At 36.3% G+C, this 18,638-nt stretch overlaps 2 protein-coding genes across 2 annotated transcripts; both read right to left on the reverse strand.

Annotated features, from left to right (window-relative positions):
• Positions 1-3,050: 3,050 nt before the first annotated feature.
• LOC131613571 (uncharacterized) lies at positions 3,051-4,566 on the reverse strand. The gene is made up of 3 exons (XM_058885229.1): positions 4,466-4,566; positions 3,735-4,417; positions 3,051-3,631 (listed from the first exon to the last, which is right to left on the reverse strand). The coding sequence occupies exons 1-3, from the start codon at positions 4,564-4,566 to the stop codon at positions 3,051-3,053; spliced, it is 1,365 nt and encodes a 454-aa protein (XP_058741212.1).
• Positions 4,567-4,678: 112 nt separating this feature from the next.
• Positions 4,679-15,413, reverse strand: LOC131613572 (uncharacterized). The gene is made up of 5 exons (XM_058885230.1): positions 15,017-15,413; positions 14,850-14,923; positions 6,272-6,696; positions 5,551-6,194; positions 4,679-4,917 (listed from the first exon to the last, which is right to left on the reverse strand). The coding sequence occupies exons 1-5, from the start codon at positions 15,411-15,413 to the stop codon at positions 4,679-4,681; spliced, it is 1,779 nt and encodes a 592-aa protein (XP_058741213.1).
• Between the last annotated feature and the right edge of the window lie 3,225 nt (positions 15,414-18,638).

An 18,638-nucleotide genomic window follows, 5' to 3' on the forward strand; every position in this document is an offset into this window, starting at 1 on the left:
CCTAATCCAAAGCCCAAAACTATAAAAGCCCAAAATACCTATTTTGGAGCTAAATCAAATCTAATCTATTTTAAATCTAAAACAAACTATCTAAATTTAAAACAAACTTATGTGTAACAAACTGTTACACATTTAGACACACCTTGTGTTCGAGTAACAACCTGCCTCGACACAAGGAATTACAAATTAACAATGAAGAGTCACCCTTTTACACAGAAGATGAAAACGACAAGTATCTGTGGGTTTTGGTCAGGTTATGGTGGTGGGTCAAATGGACTCCACTTGCCAACCAATAATTATGAGACTTTCTACGGTTTAGTGGTGTTTTTTGTTTTGTTTGTAGGAGTTGGAGTTGTTGTTTGGATTAGTAGGATAGGGATATGGTTAAAAGAGATTAAAGGTAAATTATACAGCCAATAAGTGTTAATAACACTACCTGGACAATCATCTATCAATTAATTCTTCTATGGTTTTTTTTAATAATCATAAGATCTTCAATTATGAGTGGCTTTTCATTAATATGTATAGATATTTATAAAGTGAATAAAATAGAATGAACCGAAGCAAAGTAGAATTGAGCAAAAGAGAATAGAATAGAACAATGTAGAATGGAATAAAACACAATACAATGAATGGAAAAACAAACTCTCTATTTATTAAAAATATTTTTAAATTTATTGAATAAGTAATATATCTGAAGTATGTATTATTTATACACAATGATTATTTAACTAGTCGGAGACCCGTGCTGTCGCACGGGTGCATATTTTTGTGGTGTAGTACTCTATCAACGATAAGAAAAAATGCGTAGTAACGTAGTTTGACCTAAATGCAATATAAAAAAGGTTAAAAAAATATATATTAAAAAATACTTTGTTTCATAAGAAATTTAGAAAATAGTATTTTGTAAGATAGGTATATTTTTTAAACCTTGCTACATGGGCCCAAATATAAAAATACTGTAATTGACATGGGCCAAAAGCAAAAAGGGTAAGATTGTCCACCAGAAATAAAAGGGGATTGTCAATGCTGCAAACGATTAATCCGTGTATCAATTTCGCGATTTGCAAATGGAAGCCCTTGGGGAGCCACCTTCAGATGTTTCGTCGGAGTTCAGGTAAGTTATTCAGATCCATTAGGAACTGAAAATTGTTGTTTTACCTAATGTTCAATGACGTGTAGGGTTGATAAATTGTGTTTTGGGTAAAATTTCACGGTTCTGATCAATTCTTTGTTGACCTAATACTCTTGAAAATTGATTTTTGGGAAGAAGGTCGTATTTCTGAGCATCATCACACACGCCTTGAATTTTAGATTGCAAAGAAGTTTAGAAGTTTTCTAAGCTGCAACTGATATGGTGCAATCAATGAATTTTTTGCAACTGATATACTGCAACTGACTCTAGGTTGAAGCAATTGGTTATTCAATGACTGCAACTGACTCTAGGTTGAAGCAATTGGTTATTCAATGTAAACAATTGGTTTTCCAGAATTCGTACGATTCAATATGTTTTGCGTTTCTCTTATTTTCGTGTGTAGTGATAATCTGCTATGTGTATGAATTAGTTACTTGCCTGCAGTTATTTCCCATGTATGGTAAGCATAAATGTCCAGGCCGACTACTTGACATTGTTTCGTCATAGTAAACCATGAAGTGGAAATTTTTTATAGGTTGTCATTGATTATCGTAACTGTTGTGCAGTTCTGGAAGCATGGATTCAAATTTGAGTTTTTCCCACGAAGACGATACAATTTCATGGACAAAAACAATTACATCCGGTCGAAAAGCGCGGCGTAATGTACTTGTAAGAGTTACTTTGGATTATAATGACTAACAAAACATCTTAACCGCCTTTCCCACGCAAATGGATCTTTTCGATGCAGATATGGGGATTGTGTACCAAGCAGATCTACGATGCGCGTCGAGAAATACACAGGAGGAGGCATACATAGGGGTTGGATGGTATGAGTATGCCAGACAGAGAAGGCTGAAGAGAGGCGACAAGTTGTCCTTGAGGATAAACAGAGAGGCGCACACATTGGTTGTTTGGCTGTTGAACCGTTGAAGGAGGGAGTGTAATCGCGTTTACGTGTCTTGATGTTGTACTGAAAATTAATGTAATGGATTTACATATTGGGTGATTGCAATTTGCTTCCCCAAGTTAATGAAGTTATTGTTCTCCGTGTATTTATATCTTGTTCGTTGTTAAGTTATATTTAGTGCAATTTCTTAAAAAACAACTTTATGCTTGGTTGTATTGTTACAATTGTTTATATGCTGGTGAACAATTGTTTATAACAAAGGTTGATAACTCTATAATTACAATTGTTTATGTGATGGTGAACTTGGGTGTGAAAAAGATGTAATTCCAACCTTCTCCAAGCCTCCTATCATAGCATATGTCTTGTTTTACTAAAAGAATGCTATTTGTATAGAAATTCATACTACAGGCAATATTTTTATTGGTTAGTTGTTTCATGTTTTAAAAAAGTGTTGCAGTCACCTGTGTGCTATGAATATCGACTTCCTGTAAATCTTAATTTAAATAGATATATATTTAAGTATGGTATGCAATATTAAAAGTTGTAAGGTATCCTTGTGTGCAATATTTTCTAAAATGCAACACCTATTTAAATACAGTACTGCATGGCAAATAGGTATCAAAAGCTACTGCTGGCATGTTTTTTTAAGTTGAAATGCATCCAAAATTCACCCTTAGGTGTTTCCTAACTTTTTGTGATATTTCCATAGCTGGTTGTAACAGTAACAAAGCACATGTTAACAGAATATGAACCTTGGTAGAAATTGAAGTGTTGTTTAAATCTGAATTATAAAACAATTGTTTACATTGAATAACTAAATATTTGTGAAAGTATCCAACTTCAAAACCAGCACCATATCAACTTCAAAACCAACACCATATGCTTGAATTGTTCTCCTGCAAAGAGAATTGGTCACCCAATTAAGAACCTTGCAATAAAGGGAGATTTTGGTTGACTTTGGATTATAAACTAAATTGCAAGTATATATTCAAGTAGCAAAGAGGATACCTAATTAATGTTTTGGAATACTTCCTTGAACACCACATTGGTTGTAATAGTCAAAGCTTCTTTATCTTTATCATGAATAAGAATCCTAAGACCCTTTTTTGATTTAACTCTAGAGATAGCCACGTACAATTGACCATGGCTAAATACTTCTTTAGGTAAATATAACCCAACATGGTCAAGAGATTGTCCTTGAGACTTGTTTATTGTCATTGCAAATGAGACAATTATTGGAAATTGTCTTCTCACCAATTTAAATGGCCATGGTGATTGGGAAGGCGACAAAGACATTCTTGGAATATAAATGATGTTACCAACATTTTTACCAGAAATGATTTTAGCTTCAATGACGTGGTTAGCAAGCCTAGTCACTGTTAGTCGTGTTCCATTGCACAAGCCTTCCGATTGGTCTAGGTTGCGCATTAGCATGATGGTCGCACCAACTTTCAACTTAATAGAATGATTTGGCAATCCAGATGTTTTGAGTGCATTAAGGAACTCGGGTGTGACATGCTCGTATCCATCAAAGCTATTTGCATCAGATTTGTCAATTGAATCACTGCTAAAATATTCCTTCTCCTCCCCTACGATATTTTTAAAAAATACCATATTAGGTAAAATGTATAAACAATATTACTCATTCAATTCTAATACGATATTTTAGTACACAAAATGTTGTATGAATACCTGGAATAAGAGTTGTGATATATTGGTTGATATCATCCACCACCTCAATTGTTGATGCTAAAATTGCACGACTTTGAAGATAGTTGGAGTCAAGATAATTATGAATAAGATCAGGGTATGTATCCTCTACTATAGCTTTAATAGGATCTTCAAAATTAGCAATTAAAAACTCTTCGGGAATACAAATATCAGCATAACCGTCATTGGGCTCGCACATTGTCCCATCACCTATTTGTAAAATCCATTCAGAAAATGCCCTAATGTCTTCTGTTGTAGAAGTAGCTGCACCACTTTGTAATCGCATGTTTTTTGTGAGCTTTAGGACTTTACAATGATCCCAAAGATATGAAGAATTGATTGTTGCATAAATAATGTCAGATCTAGTACCTCTTGGTACTACAGGGAGAATTTGCCTGAAGTCACCACCAAAAACAACAACCTTACCTCCAAAAATCTTATCTTGACCATGTGTTGATCCACTCATAATATCTTTCAATGACTTGTCAAGTGCCTCAAAACAATACTTGTTAGCCATAGGAGCCTCATCCCATATTATTAGATCCGTCACTTTGAGAAGCCCAGCAATATCATCTTTTTTGTTAATGTTGCAAATTGAAGAATCTAAAGTAGGGACTGGAATCTTAAACCGAGAATGAGTTGTTCTTCCACCTGGTAACAACAAACTTGCAATCCCACTTGATGCAACAGGCAAGACAATTTTTTTCTTAGACCTAAGTGCCGCTGATAAAGTGTTCCACATAAAAGTCTTTCCGGTCCCACCGTATCCATATAAAAAGAACACGCCGCCTCTTTGTTTCTCTACAGCTTCCATGATCTCTTCAAAAATGCTTCTTTGCTCATCTAAATGAAAATGAAGTAAAACATGATTTTAGTACATAAGAAATCGAGACTCGGTATTTATATGTAAACCATAATATAAGAGGCTATTTGTTATCCATTGTACTTGTTAGAGAACCGTATAACCCTGCAAATAGCTCTTGTTGAGCAATAGGATCATATTGACGCTCATCATAAATAAGCCTATTACCCGAGAAGGAAACAACATAATCTTTCGGATATGGCATTGGCTTATAGTCTTTCAATGTTTTGTTGTTATTTTGTAATAGTGTTTCAATAGCCATCAAAGTCAGCTGTTGAAGTTCCTCGTCGGTAAGTGTCAATTCTAAGGATTGTTCCATGAGAAAATATTAGTTACATGATTATGGCATATAATATTCAAGTTAAAGTATGAATAATAAAGCTGCAGCAGGCTGTAATTAAGTTAACTTGATGGACATAATGCATGTGCAGGTCTCTGTTGTTATAAATCTTAACTACCAGCAACATGTTCATAGTTACAACCATTGAGAATGGCAATTGTGTCAAAGACAGGTTAAAACAATGCAGCACCGAAAATATAAAATAAATTCAGAATTTACCTACAAATACTAATACATACCAGTATGAATATTATATGTCAGTGTTTTGAGATAACTTGATGGACATAATGTACTTGGAAGTATCTGTTGTTATAAAGAATAACTACCAGCAACATGTTTATTCTATAGATGCATTGAGAATGGCAATTGTTTCAAAGACAGCAAGTAACAATGCATTGTTCCAAATATAATATAAATTGAGTTTTTACCTACAAATACTAATACATACAAGTATGAATATTATATGACAGTGTAAAAATTTTTAGAACAAAAAACTATGTAGAGGGAAATTGGAAGTTTACACAGAAGTTATATTATAGTATAATGAAATCCAGCAAAGTTAGCATTGAGGGTAAAATAATATAGAGAATTTATACCTTGATTTCTTGCTGCCACCAACCGTTGTTCGTAAAGAATACCATCCGATAGATACTTCCAAGTCTTTCTCCATACGTGTGCTGGCCGATTCATGGATGATGACAAAAGCATAGTAACAAATAACTTTCGTAAGAATAAACCTGAACCCCAAACATGTGCCTCTTTGATTGCCTCAATAAATTCTCGATCATCTTGAAGGAAACCCATAGCAAAACATGCCTTTCTAAAAGTCTTATGTTGAACACCATCAACTTTCTTGATGTCATTGTAACATAATGGCCCTTTAACAACAGTTAACGTCATTATTAAATAAAACAATTCACCTGAGCATTGAGGCACCCAACAAAGACGACCAATGGTATACCCTCTTTTCCATGGCTTCCAACTCCTACTCCGTTTATGATAAACAAATTTAGAAACAAAGTCACCGTAAGTTAAAAGCCTTGCCTCTTCAAAACTATTGTTTGCCTCAAACCAAGCTGTAAACATTGATTCGGTAACACTTGGTTTGAGGAGAACATCACCAACTTGCTCGTGATCTCTGTAGTAAACAGAGTGTTCTCCCTCCAAGTGAAAATACATTCTCTCTACCGCTGGTTTTCTGCCGTGTATGGAATATGCAAATATCCTCCAACATGCCTCACTTGGGGAAATGTATCGACAATCCAAATATTGTTTAATTTCGTCAACATTTTTTTCCCCGAATTTGCATCGTTGGACTGGCCTTGTATAACAGCAGAAATTCTGTCTGAACCTTTGTTGATGTATTTGAAAAGGTACTTGATAGAAGTACTTTGATTGCACCATTCCATGTTGATGTGTGCTTCGTACTTTAACAACAAACTTGGGTTGTGCGGTACAACATGTCCACTATGAAAGATTATCCCATTTTTTTCAATTGTGTTTCCATTGTTTCTTCTCCTATAAACTGGATAGCCATCTTGGTCAACTATAGTGGTAGGTTGAAATTTTTTTGGGTAATACTTGGAGCACTTCCCATCTTTCATGCAAATGGATCTCTGATTTGCCAAGCCACAGGGACCATGAACCATATGAGACTTAACCAAATTGTACAGCCTGGGGTGTTGCAAGGGATCAGGAACTTCGGCACTAATGATCCTGTCAATGTCTTCTGGTCGTGGATACTTGTTAGATGTAACGCCCGGAAAATAAGTATATACTTGATTTGGACGTTTGTGACGTTTATTGGAATTGTACCATTTTTGGAGTTGTTTCAGTCGGTATTAGTTCGGGATGGCGGACTAATATTTAATTGAAGGTTTTCATATTTTTGGTACCGGAAATATTATTAAGGTAATATTCCGCGTTTTGGGGCGTTTGAACGATATTTGAGCGTAGGGGCATTTTGGTCATTTCCGCGGGATAAATATTTTCTTTATAAGAAAGAGATATTTGTGAGAAAGGAAAAAGGATGGAAAGAAAAAGAAGAGAAAGAAAGAGAAGAGAGAAAGGAGAAGAAGGAAAAGAGGAGGAAAAAGTGTAGATTGGTGGATTCTCGACCGATTCGAGTTCCGATCGTCACAATAACAAGGTAAGGGGGTGAATCTAATTTATCTTGGATGTATGATTCTTATAGTCTTGTTCTTGTTCTTGTTCTTCTTGTTCCAATTTCCACAATTTTCTTGTGTGATCTTTGTTTGATCTAAGTTTGTTTGAGAATGATTGTGTGATGAATAAATGATATCCTTGTTGTGTTGTGGTGATTGATCATGTTTGTTTTCCTTTTCTATGGCTTGATTGAGTTTGTATAAAAAGTTAGGTTTTGGGATAGATTGGTGAATTAACCATGAAAAGTGTGATAATAGGTTGTTTCTATGGTTTGTATGTGTTGTATTGGTGTTGTAATGATGTTTTGGAGTGGTTTTGGTGGGTATAAGGGGCCTGGAACAGTTCTGGTGCGTTCTGGTTTTTTCTGGGTTTACGCAGGTCCGCTGAGCGGAGGTGGGTCCGCTGAGCGGAGGTTCTGGTGCAGAAAATTCTCTGCGAAGGTCCGCTGAGCGGAGCTGAAGCGGATGGCAGCTTTTTCTGTTTTTCCAAAACTTTGAAACTTCGTAACTCCTGAACCGTAACTCCGATTTTGTCGCCGTTCGAAGCGTTGGAAAGCTAACGCAATAACCTATATTATTATCTAATTAAATGATTCATAGGATGTAGTATCCCATTATTTTTATTAGGATCAAGTGATGAGTTGTGTAGTGTGTTCAATTATCCAAACTTTGGAACCTTGTAACTTTTGATCCGTAGCTCCGTTTCGTACGCCGTTCGAAGTGTTAGGAAGCTAGTTGGATGTTCTATATGATAGTATAGGCTTGGTTAGCTTGTGATTAATTGGTTATGAGGTGTTGTTGATGAAAACACATAATTGTTTATATGCGCGGTATGATTGGTAAATAATCATAGTGCTTGGTTGTAATTGATAATGATGTGTTGTGTGAATGTTATCGTATTGATATGAGGTATGTGATTAATTGTCGATAACATGAGATCTTGTTCGTATAGGTTATGTATTAATGAATGTTCGTTCTTGATGTGAGACGATGTTTGGTTGTTTGTTATTAACATGATGTGTGGCCTTATGGCAAGTAAATGTTGTTATGAGAATGATGTATTATCATTGTTGAATTGTTGTTATTACAACTTGTTGATGATGTATTAATGAAGTGTGGGCCGATGGCCAATATTAATTTGATGTGCATAAGTGTGTTATACGTTCATCTATGCCGATGTGGCCAGTATGTTTGAACGGTGAATGTGTGCTGTGTGCTTAGTAATGCCTGTGTGGTAATTATGGTGTGATGTAATTGATAACGATGTTATTAATTGGTGATGTATCCTTTTGGATAGAATATAAACGGTGTAACGTGGGTATGTGACCGTGTTATATTGTTGATGATGTTGTTGTCGTGTAATAGAGTCATATATTTGCACAGCATAACATTTCATTACGTTAATGGCGGAATGCTATTAGCAGGTGGCCTGTATTGGCAATTATTACCAGTGGGGGCTTAATGCTCGGTAAAAAGGTGTATTTGCCCTAGTGGCAAGAGGTCATCAGTGGGGGCTAAATGCTCGATGACGTTTAGTCGTAGCTTGATGCTCGACAAAGGTGTATTTTCCTGAGGGAAAGAAGTCCCAGCATAATGCTCGGCAAAGGTGTATTTGTCATAATGACAAGGGGAGTTTTACTCCGGATTTGGTACCACATGCATATGCATAGTCGAGTCTCATTCATCATTGTCTGTCTGTATAATTTATGTTAGCATTCATGTGTCACATTACTTATATATTGATTGTGGTTGAATGAGTGGATTACTTTGTTGTATGATTCTTGATGATACTTGTTGGCATTACTATAATTGTCATGCTTTCATTATGAATTATATTCTCACCCTTCTGCTGATTTGATGCTTGAGTGGCATCCTGCAGATTAGCCGCTTTGGAAGTCTTTTGGAAGAGGTAGTTCTCCAGTTGGTCTTGTCGGTCGCTCTGATACGTAACACCGGGGAGTCGGGAGTCTGTTGTTATTTATTTATATATAACTCTTTGAACATGTATATGTGATAATGTGTTGATGTGTATTGTAAACACTTTATTTTGGAAAACTCCTCTTTGAGAGTGAGAGATATATGTATATATATATGTTCATATCTTCCGTGTGTTATGTATCATTTTATTGGCAGGTGTGTATGCTTTTGGCATCGTTGATGTCCGTTTATTTTCTAGGTGTTTGTTTGGTTACTTAGTGTAACATCCTAATTGCGTTGTATGAAATTTTAAATACTCTGATATTTTCTTGCCTAAATGCTTTGGGTAGAATTGGGGTGTTACATTAGTGGTATCAGAGCAGGTCGGTCTGTCCGGCCAGTGTTGTCTAATGTTGTTTAATTCCTCAGTACGTGATAAGTGTGTGGAGCACTGTCAGTACTTGTTGTGCCTCTAGTCGGTTGTATGCAGGTATGGTTTGAAGCTAAGTGGGGGAGAACATATGCTTCTCGGATATGTTTCAGTTGCAAGATGTTAGTATGCTATTGAGGGCAGCAGTACTAGTGTTGTTGGAATTTGTTGTTTTCTGAAGTGAAGGCGACTTGGACTTAAGACTTCGGTTGTTAATCAAGTTGGAGTGTCTCGGAGTAGATTTTGGTTATTTCTAAGAATTAAGAGTATGAAGAGTTGAGTAGGATCTCGGGAATTTTATTCTTAATATTGTTAGAAGTGTTTTGGTACGTAGCTACAAGACGTCGGCGTTAGCTGGTTCAGATGATCTTGAGAGAGTTGTGAATTATGGAATCACAGTGCTTCTGTGCTATGAGCAAAAGTTGGAAAAGAATATTATTAATGTTGGTATTGATAGTTTACACTCTATTATGATTGTCGGCTACCTATTGACAAATTGAGGACTTGATCACCCTTAATCTCTTGTTGATAGTAGACGGAATCGTATTGGACGTGATAGGCTTATCTGGCTAGTTTGATAATATTGGAGGTGAATGAGTCGGCGCAAGGTGGTACGACGTGGTTTATGTTGTCAACGATTTTGGATGTCCTTGAAGAAGAGCAATTCTGGGAATTGCGGATAGTTGTGCATTTGTATAAGTGTTTCTTGAAGGTTTAATTGATTCATCATCGAAAAGAGGAATTTTGTCTTGGAGTTCTATTTTGACGGATTTAGTTCCTAGAACTATTGTTGTGTCGAGGGTTTCGTATCGGATGCCAACTTCTGAGTTGAAAGAGTTGAGGAGTCAACTTAAGGATTTTCTTGAGAAGAGGTTTGTTCGTTCAAGTGTGTCACCGTAGGGTGCATGTGTTTTGTTGGTTAAGAAGGAAGGTTCTATCAGGCTTTGTGTCAATTTTAGACAATTGAGAAAAGTGACAATTAAGGAAAAGTATCCACTTTCGAGGATTGATATTTTGACGGATCAAGTTGGTTGGAGCTTGTTTGCTTTGCAAGTTTGATTTGAGGTATGGGTATCATCAGTGTGAAGATGATCATGCTAAGTATTTGAGAATTGTTTTGTCCGTGTTGGGAAGAAGAAGTTGTTTGCTAAGTTTCCTTATGTGAGTTTTTGGTTGAGTGAAGTGAATGTTCAAGGGGTAAGTGGAGGTTTATGCTTTTATGCAAGTTAAGATTTTTGAAAGGATTTATCTGTCACAAGATTTAGAGTTGGCAGTTGTTATTTCTGTTTGGGAAATTTAAAGGCACTAATTTTTCGGATCGAGATTTGTGTGTGTAAGTGACTACAAGAGTTTGAAGCATTCGTTTGATCAGAACGAGTTGAATATGAGAACCATTGCATACGTCTATGTGGATGATTCGAGTATTGTGATTGTTGAAACAGTTGTGAGATTTGAGTTGGGTGTGTAAAGAGACTTCTTCAAGTGTTGAGCTTTATATGTGAAAGCTTACTTATGGTATTCTTGATGAGATTAGAAAGGTCGGAAATCGGATTTGAATGGGTTGATAAGATGACATTTATTAGTCAAAGGTAAAGATGGTGATCTTCGGATTGATAAGAACAATGTTATGGGATGTCATGATCAAGGTTGTATTCCTAATGTTCGGATTTGAAAAGAGGACTTTGGATGAAGTGCGTCGTAGTGATTTGAGTATTCATCCTGATGCTACTAAGAGATATCAAGATTTGAGAAGGTCATTTTTAGTGGCAAGGTAATGAAGAAGGATATGAAGGGATTTGTTTATTTGTGTTTGACTTGTCAGGAGTCGTCTGGTTTCATGTAACTGTTATCCATTCCTGAGTAGAAGTGGAATAGCGTTTCTATGGATTTTGTTCCTGGTTTGCCGAGGACGTTGAGTAATTGTGAGGCGATTTGGGTCATTGTGGATATATTGACGAAATCTGCTCATGTTATTTCGATAAGAATGGATTAACCAATGGGAGTACTTGCAAGTTGTATATTGGTCAGACTGAGAGGACGATTTGGTCACTTAAGGATCTATGAGGGCTTGTGTTATGAAACAAGGATGTGTTTGGATTAGCTTTTTGCCTTTGATTGGATAATACAAAGACTTTTGTCTGGTGTGCAAGCTGACACAGCAGATTAAGAGGTTGAGTATGTTAAGAGAGAACAATGGGTTTCTGGTGAATACTAGAAGGAGTTGGAAGTAGGTTATGAAATTGGTAAATCTGTTTGTTGTGGGAGATCAGAGTGCGCATCGGAAGCGTGAAATGACGCGGTTCTTAAGTGTATGAATTGTTAAAGTTCAAATTGTGGACAGTGGATGTGGTAGGAATGATAAGACCACCAGATGCTTTGGTTACATGTTTGACTGCTATGTCTTGGCATGGTTATTTGGATGTTGTGCGACCGGGTTGTTGTCTGTGTCTTGGTTATTTCTTGTGTTTTGGTGTTAGTCGATGAGTGCATTGTATGGGCATTGCATCTCGTTGCCATTGTTGTGTTTTGGTTGTTTTGCTTTTAGCTAGAGTAATTCGTTGTTTGGCGCTGATTGTGTCGTTGCTTTCGTGGCTTGATAGTTGGTTAGTCGGAGGCAAGGGCGTATCCAAGTTTGTTTGTGTTTGGGATATTTCCGAGGACGGAAATCTTCTAAGTGGAGGAGAGTTGTAACGCCCGGAAAATAAGTATATACTTGATTTGGACGTTTGTGACGTTTATTGGAATTGTACCATTTTTGGAGTTGTTTCAGTCGGTATTAGTTCGGGATGGCGGACTAATATTTAATTGAAGGTTTTCATATTTTTGGTACCGGAAATATTATTAAGGTAATATTTCGCGTTTTGGGGCGTTTGAACGATATTTGAGCGTAGGGGCATTTTGGTCATTTCCGCGGGATAAATATTTTCTTTATAAGAAAGAGATATTTGTGAGAAAGGAAAAAGGATGGAAAGAAAAAGAAGAGAAAGAAAGAGAAGAGAGAAAGGAGAAGAAGGAAAAGAGGAGGAAAAAGTGTAGATTGGTGGATTCTCGACCGATTCGAGTTCCGATCGTCACAATAGCAAGGTAAGGGGGTGAATCTAATTTATCTTGGATGTATGATTCTTATAGTCTTGTTCTTGTTCTTGTTCTTCTTGTTCCAATTTCCACAATTTTCTTGTGTGATCTTTGTTTGATCTAAGTTTGTTTGAGAATGATTGTGTGATGAATAAATGATATCCTTGTTGTGTTGTGGTGATTGATCATGTTTGTTTTCCTTTTCTATGGCTTGATTGAGTTTGTATAAAAAGTTAGGTTTTGGGATAGATTGGTGAATTAACCATGAAAAGTGTGATAATAGGTTGTTTCTATGGTTTGTATGTGTTGTATTGGTGTTGTAATGATGTTTTGGAGTGGTTTTGGTGGGTATAAGGGGCCTGGAACAGTTCTGGTGCATTCTGGTTTTTTCTGGGTTTACGCAGGTCCGCTGAGCGGAGGTGGGTCCGCTGAGCGGAGGTTCTGGTGCAGAAAATTCTCTGCGAAGGTCCGCTGAGCGGAGCTGAAGCGGATGGCAGCTTTTTCTGTTTTTCCAAAACTTTGAAACTTCGTAACTCCTGAACCGTAACTCCGATTTTGTCGCCGTTCGAAGCGTTGGAAAGCTAACGCAATAACCTATATTATTATCTAATTAAATGATTCATAGGATGTAGTATCCCATTATTTTTATTAGGATCAAGTGATGAGTTGTGTAGTGTGTTCAATTATCCAAACTTTGGAACCTTGTAACTTTTGATCCGTAGCTCCGTTTCGTACGCCGTTCGAAGTGTTAGGAAGCTAGTTGGATGTTCTATATGATAGTATAGGCTTGGTTAGCTTGTGATTAATTGGTTATGAGGTGTTGTTGATGAAAACACATAATTGTTTATATGCGCGGTATGATTGGTAAATAATCATAGTGCTTGGTTGTAATTGATAATGATGTGTTGTGTGAATGTTATCGTATTGATATGAGGTATGTGATTAATTGTCGATAACATGAGATCTTGTTCGTATAGGTTATGTATTAATGAATGTTCGTTCTTGATGTGAGACGATGTTTGGTTGTTTGTTATTAACATGATGTGTGGCCTTATGGCAAGTAAATGTTGTTATGAGAATGATGTATTATCATTGTTGAATTGTTGTTATTACAACTTGTTGATGATGTATTAATGAAGTGTGGGCCGATGGCCAATATTAATTTGATGTGCATAAGTGTGTTATACGTTCATCTATGCCGATGTGGCCAGTATGTTTGAACGGTGAATGTGTGCTGTGTGCTTAGTAATGCCTGTGTGGTAATTATGGTGTGATGTAATTGATAACGATGTTATTAATTGGTGATGTATCCTTTTGGATAGAATATAAACGGTGTAACGTGGGTATGTGACCGTGTTATATTGTTGATGATGTTGTTGTCGTGTAATAGAGTCATATATTTGCACAGCATAACATTTCATTACGTTAATGGCGGAATGCTATTAGCAGGTGGCCTGTATTGGCAATTATTACCAGTGGGGGCTTAATGCTCGGTAAAAAGGTGTATTTGCCCTAGTGGCAAGAGGTCATCAGTGGGGGCTAAATGCTCGATGACGTTTAGTCGTAGCTTGATGCTCGACAAAGGTGTATTTTCCTGAGGGAAAGAAGTCCCAGCATAATGCTCGGCAAAGGTGTATTTGTCATAATGACAAGGGGAGTTTTACTCCGGATTTGGTACCACATGCATATGCATAGTCGAGTCTCATTCATCATTGTCTGTCTGTATAATTTATGTTAGCATTCATGTGTCACATTACTTATATATTGATTGTGGTTGAATGAGTGGATTACTTTGTTGTATGATTCTTGATGATACTTGTTGGCATTACTATAATTGTCATGCTTTCATTATGAATTATATTCTCACCCTTCTGCTGATTTGATGCTTGAGTGGCATCCTGCAGATTAGCCGCTTTGGAAGTCTTTTGGAAGAGGTAGTTCTCCAGTTGGTCTTGTCGGTCGCTCTGATACGTAACACCGGGGAGTCGGGAGTCTGTTGTTATTTATTTATATATAACTCTTTGAACATGTATATGTGATAATGTGTTGATGTGTATTGTAAACACTTTATTTTGGAAAACTCCTCTTTGAGAGTGAGAGATATATGTATATATATATATGTTCATATCTTCCGTGTGTTATGTATCATTTTATTGGCAGGTGTGTATGCTTTTGGCATCGTTGATGTCCGTTTATTTTCTAGGTGTTTGTTTGGTTACTTAGTGTAACATCCTAATTGCGTTGTATGAAATTTTAAATACTCTGATATTTTCTTGCCTAAATGCTTTGGGTAGAATTGGGGTGTTACATTAGACGGATGCAGAAATAGTAGTATATGTGCATGTGGCAACCCTCTCTTTTGAAACTCGATGGTGTACATATCTAGTGATCAAAAGGATACAAAAGTTAAAATGACATATTAATCCACATTAGTATTAAAAAGAAGTTTCAGTCAAGTGCTAACGGACAACTCACATGCGAGTACTTTGCCTAATACACCATTTTTTGTCAAATCAGCTAGCAACTGATCAAACTTGATTTTGAAGATTCTTGAAACGACATCCGGACGATCTTGTGGTTTCAAATGCAGTGGTTGAAGAACTCTATGAATTTCCGGCCAATTAGGATTGCAAGTGAAAGTGATGAACAAATCTGGAAAACCAATCTTACTACAAATAGCCATGCCATCATAGTACAGTTGATCCATAAACCTACGACCGCCAACAAAGGACGAAGGCAAAACCACTCTTTTACCGATGCTTGAACCTGGAATTTGACTTTGTTCACCCTCGTCATTAAGAGAATTATACTTGGACACCCTAAGTTTTGGTTGATTCTTGCGAATCCATTCTAATTTTTCAGATTCTAACATCGTGTAACCATCGACAAGAAATTGTTGGAATAACCTTCGTGAAGATAACAAAGTCCTAGGTTCAGCTAACCTTGTTTGAATGCGATATGATAGCCATTCCCTTATTGTCAGCCTATTTCGTAAGCTATTCTGATAGATTGGCAAGTCTCTATGGGCAATATTTGGTCTATAACCGTCCTCACCATAGGGAAAAATCAAAGGATATTGGAAGGCCATGTAATTTGCATGGAGCTCGTTGATCCGCATAAGTCCGCCTCCTTGGTATTGCATAATTATATCCCTCATTTCTGCTGTGTCAATATCACCAACAACTAAGGCAGCAACTTCAGACACCGTCGGTTGGTTATACACTCTTCCATCCGTGGATCTGTCAGCTATGAGTCTCAACTTCAGGTTTTGAGTATCCGCTTCGTTGAACCATTGTTTTGCCATTTTAAAGCTCTTGGCATGAGTATTGTGTTCATACATCATTGTAGATAATTGTTGTACAACTTCTGGATCAATGTTCTTGGTAGTCCTAAGTTAAAAAAGCATAAAGAAATGGTTAAAAGCATTAAGAATAATTTGATTACATGTGAGTAACGACTACAGCATGTTCCAGCTGTATTATAAATAATAATTTCAGTATAGTTTTATAAATAAAATGATTGCATGTTAGTAGAAATTATACCTAAGACACTTCATTCGATTGTGAACCTCATTCTCTGTGTCATAAATATATAATTGAGCAAATTTGGGTGTGTCTCCTCGAGCAGGTAACAAACTTCCAATTCGATGGCATGTTTGACCTTGTATCCGTAAAGTTGGTGGTCCACCTCCATTATTAAAACGATTGTCCAACTTTGCACCTGGCGATGTAAAGGCGAACATCATATTATAAACTCTAATATGTTGTTGAAACTTTCTACTCACTATGTTATCATGGTCAAACATCAATTTTGCAAGAACTTCTGGAGGTTGTTTTGTAGTGGTATTTCAACTTTCCCATTGCAACAACACAGCATAAACTTTGGATTAGCAGAATGGGAACTTTTATTCATCCGTTCTTGATACCACATCATGGATTTACAATAACGACATTCGATGAGAGGGTCCCCTATGTCGTAATAAGCTACATAGTAATAGACAGGAAAAAATTACTATGATATTTGTAAAATAGCGAATGTCATAAAAATGATATACCTTCAGAAGAACGGGTGTAGTTGTCGTGAATTATAAAAGGTGCCTCGTTTTCTTCAGGTTCGGAACAGAAGTCCTCATCGGATAAATAAGCTATCAATGGATAAAAAGTGTAATATTAAATATATGAACATGTTTCATATATATTTCTTATATATAATCTTAAATAAGGTGGAAATATTGAAGACAGAACCAATGATTTTGCAATTGACTCACTTGCAAAAGGGTCGTAATCGCTATCTTCGTCCGAGTCGCTGTTAAAATCCAAGTTGACTGCAGGGGTAAAAACAGGACATGCTGGTTCTTTTATTTCAGGTGTTTTGCCTTTGGTGTGTGACACAGGCGATGCTCGAACCCTCTCATGATGTGTCTGTTTGATTGGCATTTCTTGACGACGGTTGTTTTTTCTACTGCTAACACTGCTAGTTGTTCATATGCATGCATGGAAATGGTTGAATACATGCATAATCATGAAGCTCGTGAGTTATTAAACAAATATTATAATTAAGATAAACATTGAAGACAATGCATATATGAAACTAAGAACTTGTACCTCGTTGGCTGTTGTGCTACCGATATGTTGACAGCTTCTTTAGGGGGGTTACTATTCAAATTCATGGCAAGACTTGGTACTCCCAGCTGCTTCTTAGGCCTGCCACAAACACGTTTTTTCTTTTCTGTATTTCTGTTATCCAAATTGTTGACATAATATGGAAGTCAATAAAAGTTAAATAAACACTAATTTGAATATCTCTAATGGCATGCATGTTTGGTCATATGAACCTTACATGGGATTCTTGGAAGAACTTCCAGGATCATAGAACTGGTTGGTTGAAAAAATCAGCCCATGTTGGGCATTCTCAATTGTAGTTGGATGACCATTCTCCGTTGTACATTCAGTACAAAACCTAGACATTAAATTTGTTCCTAAGGAATCTAAATGGGATGACTTCATGTTATTTCGAAACACATGTCTGGTTATGCTCGGTTCAGAATTCTGCATGCACGCACTCAGCACTCTCCCTTCTTCGACAATCTGTGCGATAGTCTTCTGATTCCTAGCCGAGGGAGTGATTTCAGACAAAGGTTGTCTCATTGTGAAGCAATTAGGAGAATAGAATGTATCATTGATAGAATCATGTTGGTTTAAATTCTGTCTTTGACGTTTTGAACGATTTTCTTTCATAATAAGCGATCGTCGTGCCCTTGCTTTCTTTCCAGCCAAATGCGGGTTATTGTTATCCATAACTTAAAGTGAATTTCTATACAATCTGCCAGACATAATAAAATAGAAAACATGTACATAACACATATATCTTTCTGTAAAAAATAAGTAGTAGGCCAATAACAAATTGATTATCAATCTAAGACAATACAAATGAGATAAACAAAACAATTGAATGCAATAACTAACCTCCCTGTAGATACTAATGATACCAACCTCCCTGTAGATATAATAGTAATGTAGTGATTAGAACTGAATGCAATAACTGTTAAAAGGAGAACCTTGAATTTCTATGCTCTTTGTTTCTTGACTGCAATGTTTCAACTTGCTGCATAGGTTCATGTTTTAATATATCAAAGGCATTTTTGTTAGGGAAAAAGTCAGCATGTGGACTTGTTATTTTTTAAGAGCCATAACCTTACTAAAGTGAAAAACGCACCAAAATAATATTTTCCCTCTAAAAATTTGAATCCAAAATGTGTTTGAAATTAATATTATTTTAATTACTATGCTAGTAGTCTGTAGTTTAAACTTTTCAAATAATTAGTCCGTTTCTAACCATGTGGTGTGATTACACTCAAATGTCAGTTTACAACAATGTGGTGTGATTACATTCAAATGGCTAAAGTGGTTCATATAAATCCCAGGTTTCCAAGCATCAAAAAAGACATATATGTTGTGCATTGAACCGTCTACAGTGTTTCTGCCACATTGTATAAAGCAATGAATAAAATATTAAATAATGTGATGTTACACCAAAAAGTACAAAATTGTTGTACCTGTACCGTGTAAAATGGTAGAAGTAATTTCTGCTTTTAGAT

Source organism: Vicia villosa, linkage group LG6, assembly GCF_029867415.1.
Source record: "Vicia villosa cultivar HV-30 ecotype Madison, WI linkage group LG6, Vvil1.0, whole genome shotgun sequence".
Lineage (NCBI taxonomy): Eukaryota > Viridiplantae > Streptophyta > Magnoliopsida > Fabales > Fabaceae > Vicia > Vicia villosa.

Bases quoted from the DNA above. Each gene is read 5' to 3' on its own strand.
- LOC131613571 (XM_058885229.1), bottom strand. From the start codon at position 4,566: ATGGAAGCTGTAGAGAAACAAAGAGGCGGCGTGTTCTTTTTATATGGA. The intron at 4,418-4,465 runs GTCTAAGAAAAA...TGGGATTGCAAG, and splicing joins ACTTTATCAGCGGCACTTAG to TTTGTTGTTACCAGGTGGAA. The intron at 3,632-3,734 runs GTATTCATACAA...AAAATATCGTAG, and splicing joins TATCACAACTCTTATTCCAG to GGGAGGAGAAGGAATATTTT.
- LOC131613572 (XM_058885230.1), bottom strand. From the start codon at position 15,413: ATGTTAGAATCTGAAAAATTAGAATGGATTCGCAAGAATCAACCAAAA. The intron at 6,697-14,849 runs GTAACACCCCAA...ACATCTAACAAG, and splicing joins TATTTCTGCATCCGTCTAAT to TATCCACGACCAGAAGACAT. The intron at 6,195-6,271 runs GTCCAACGATGC...CATTTCCCCAAG, and splicing joins TCTGCTGTTATACAAGGCCA to TGAGGCATGTTGGAGGATAT.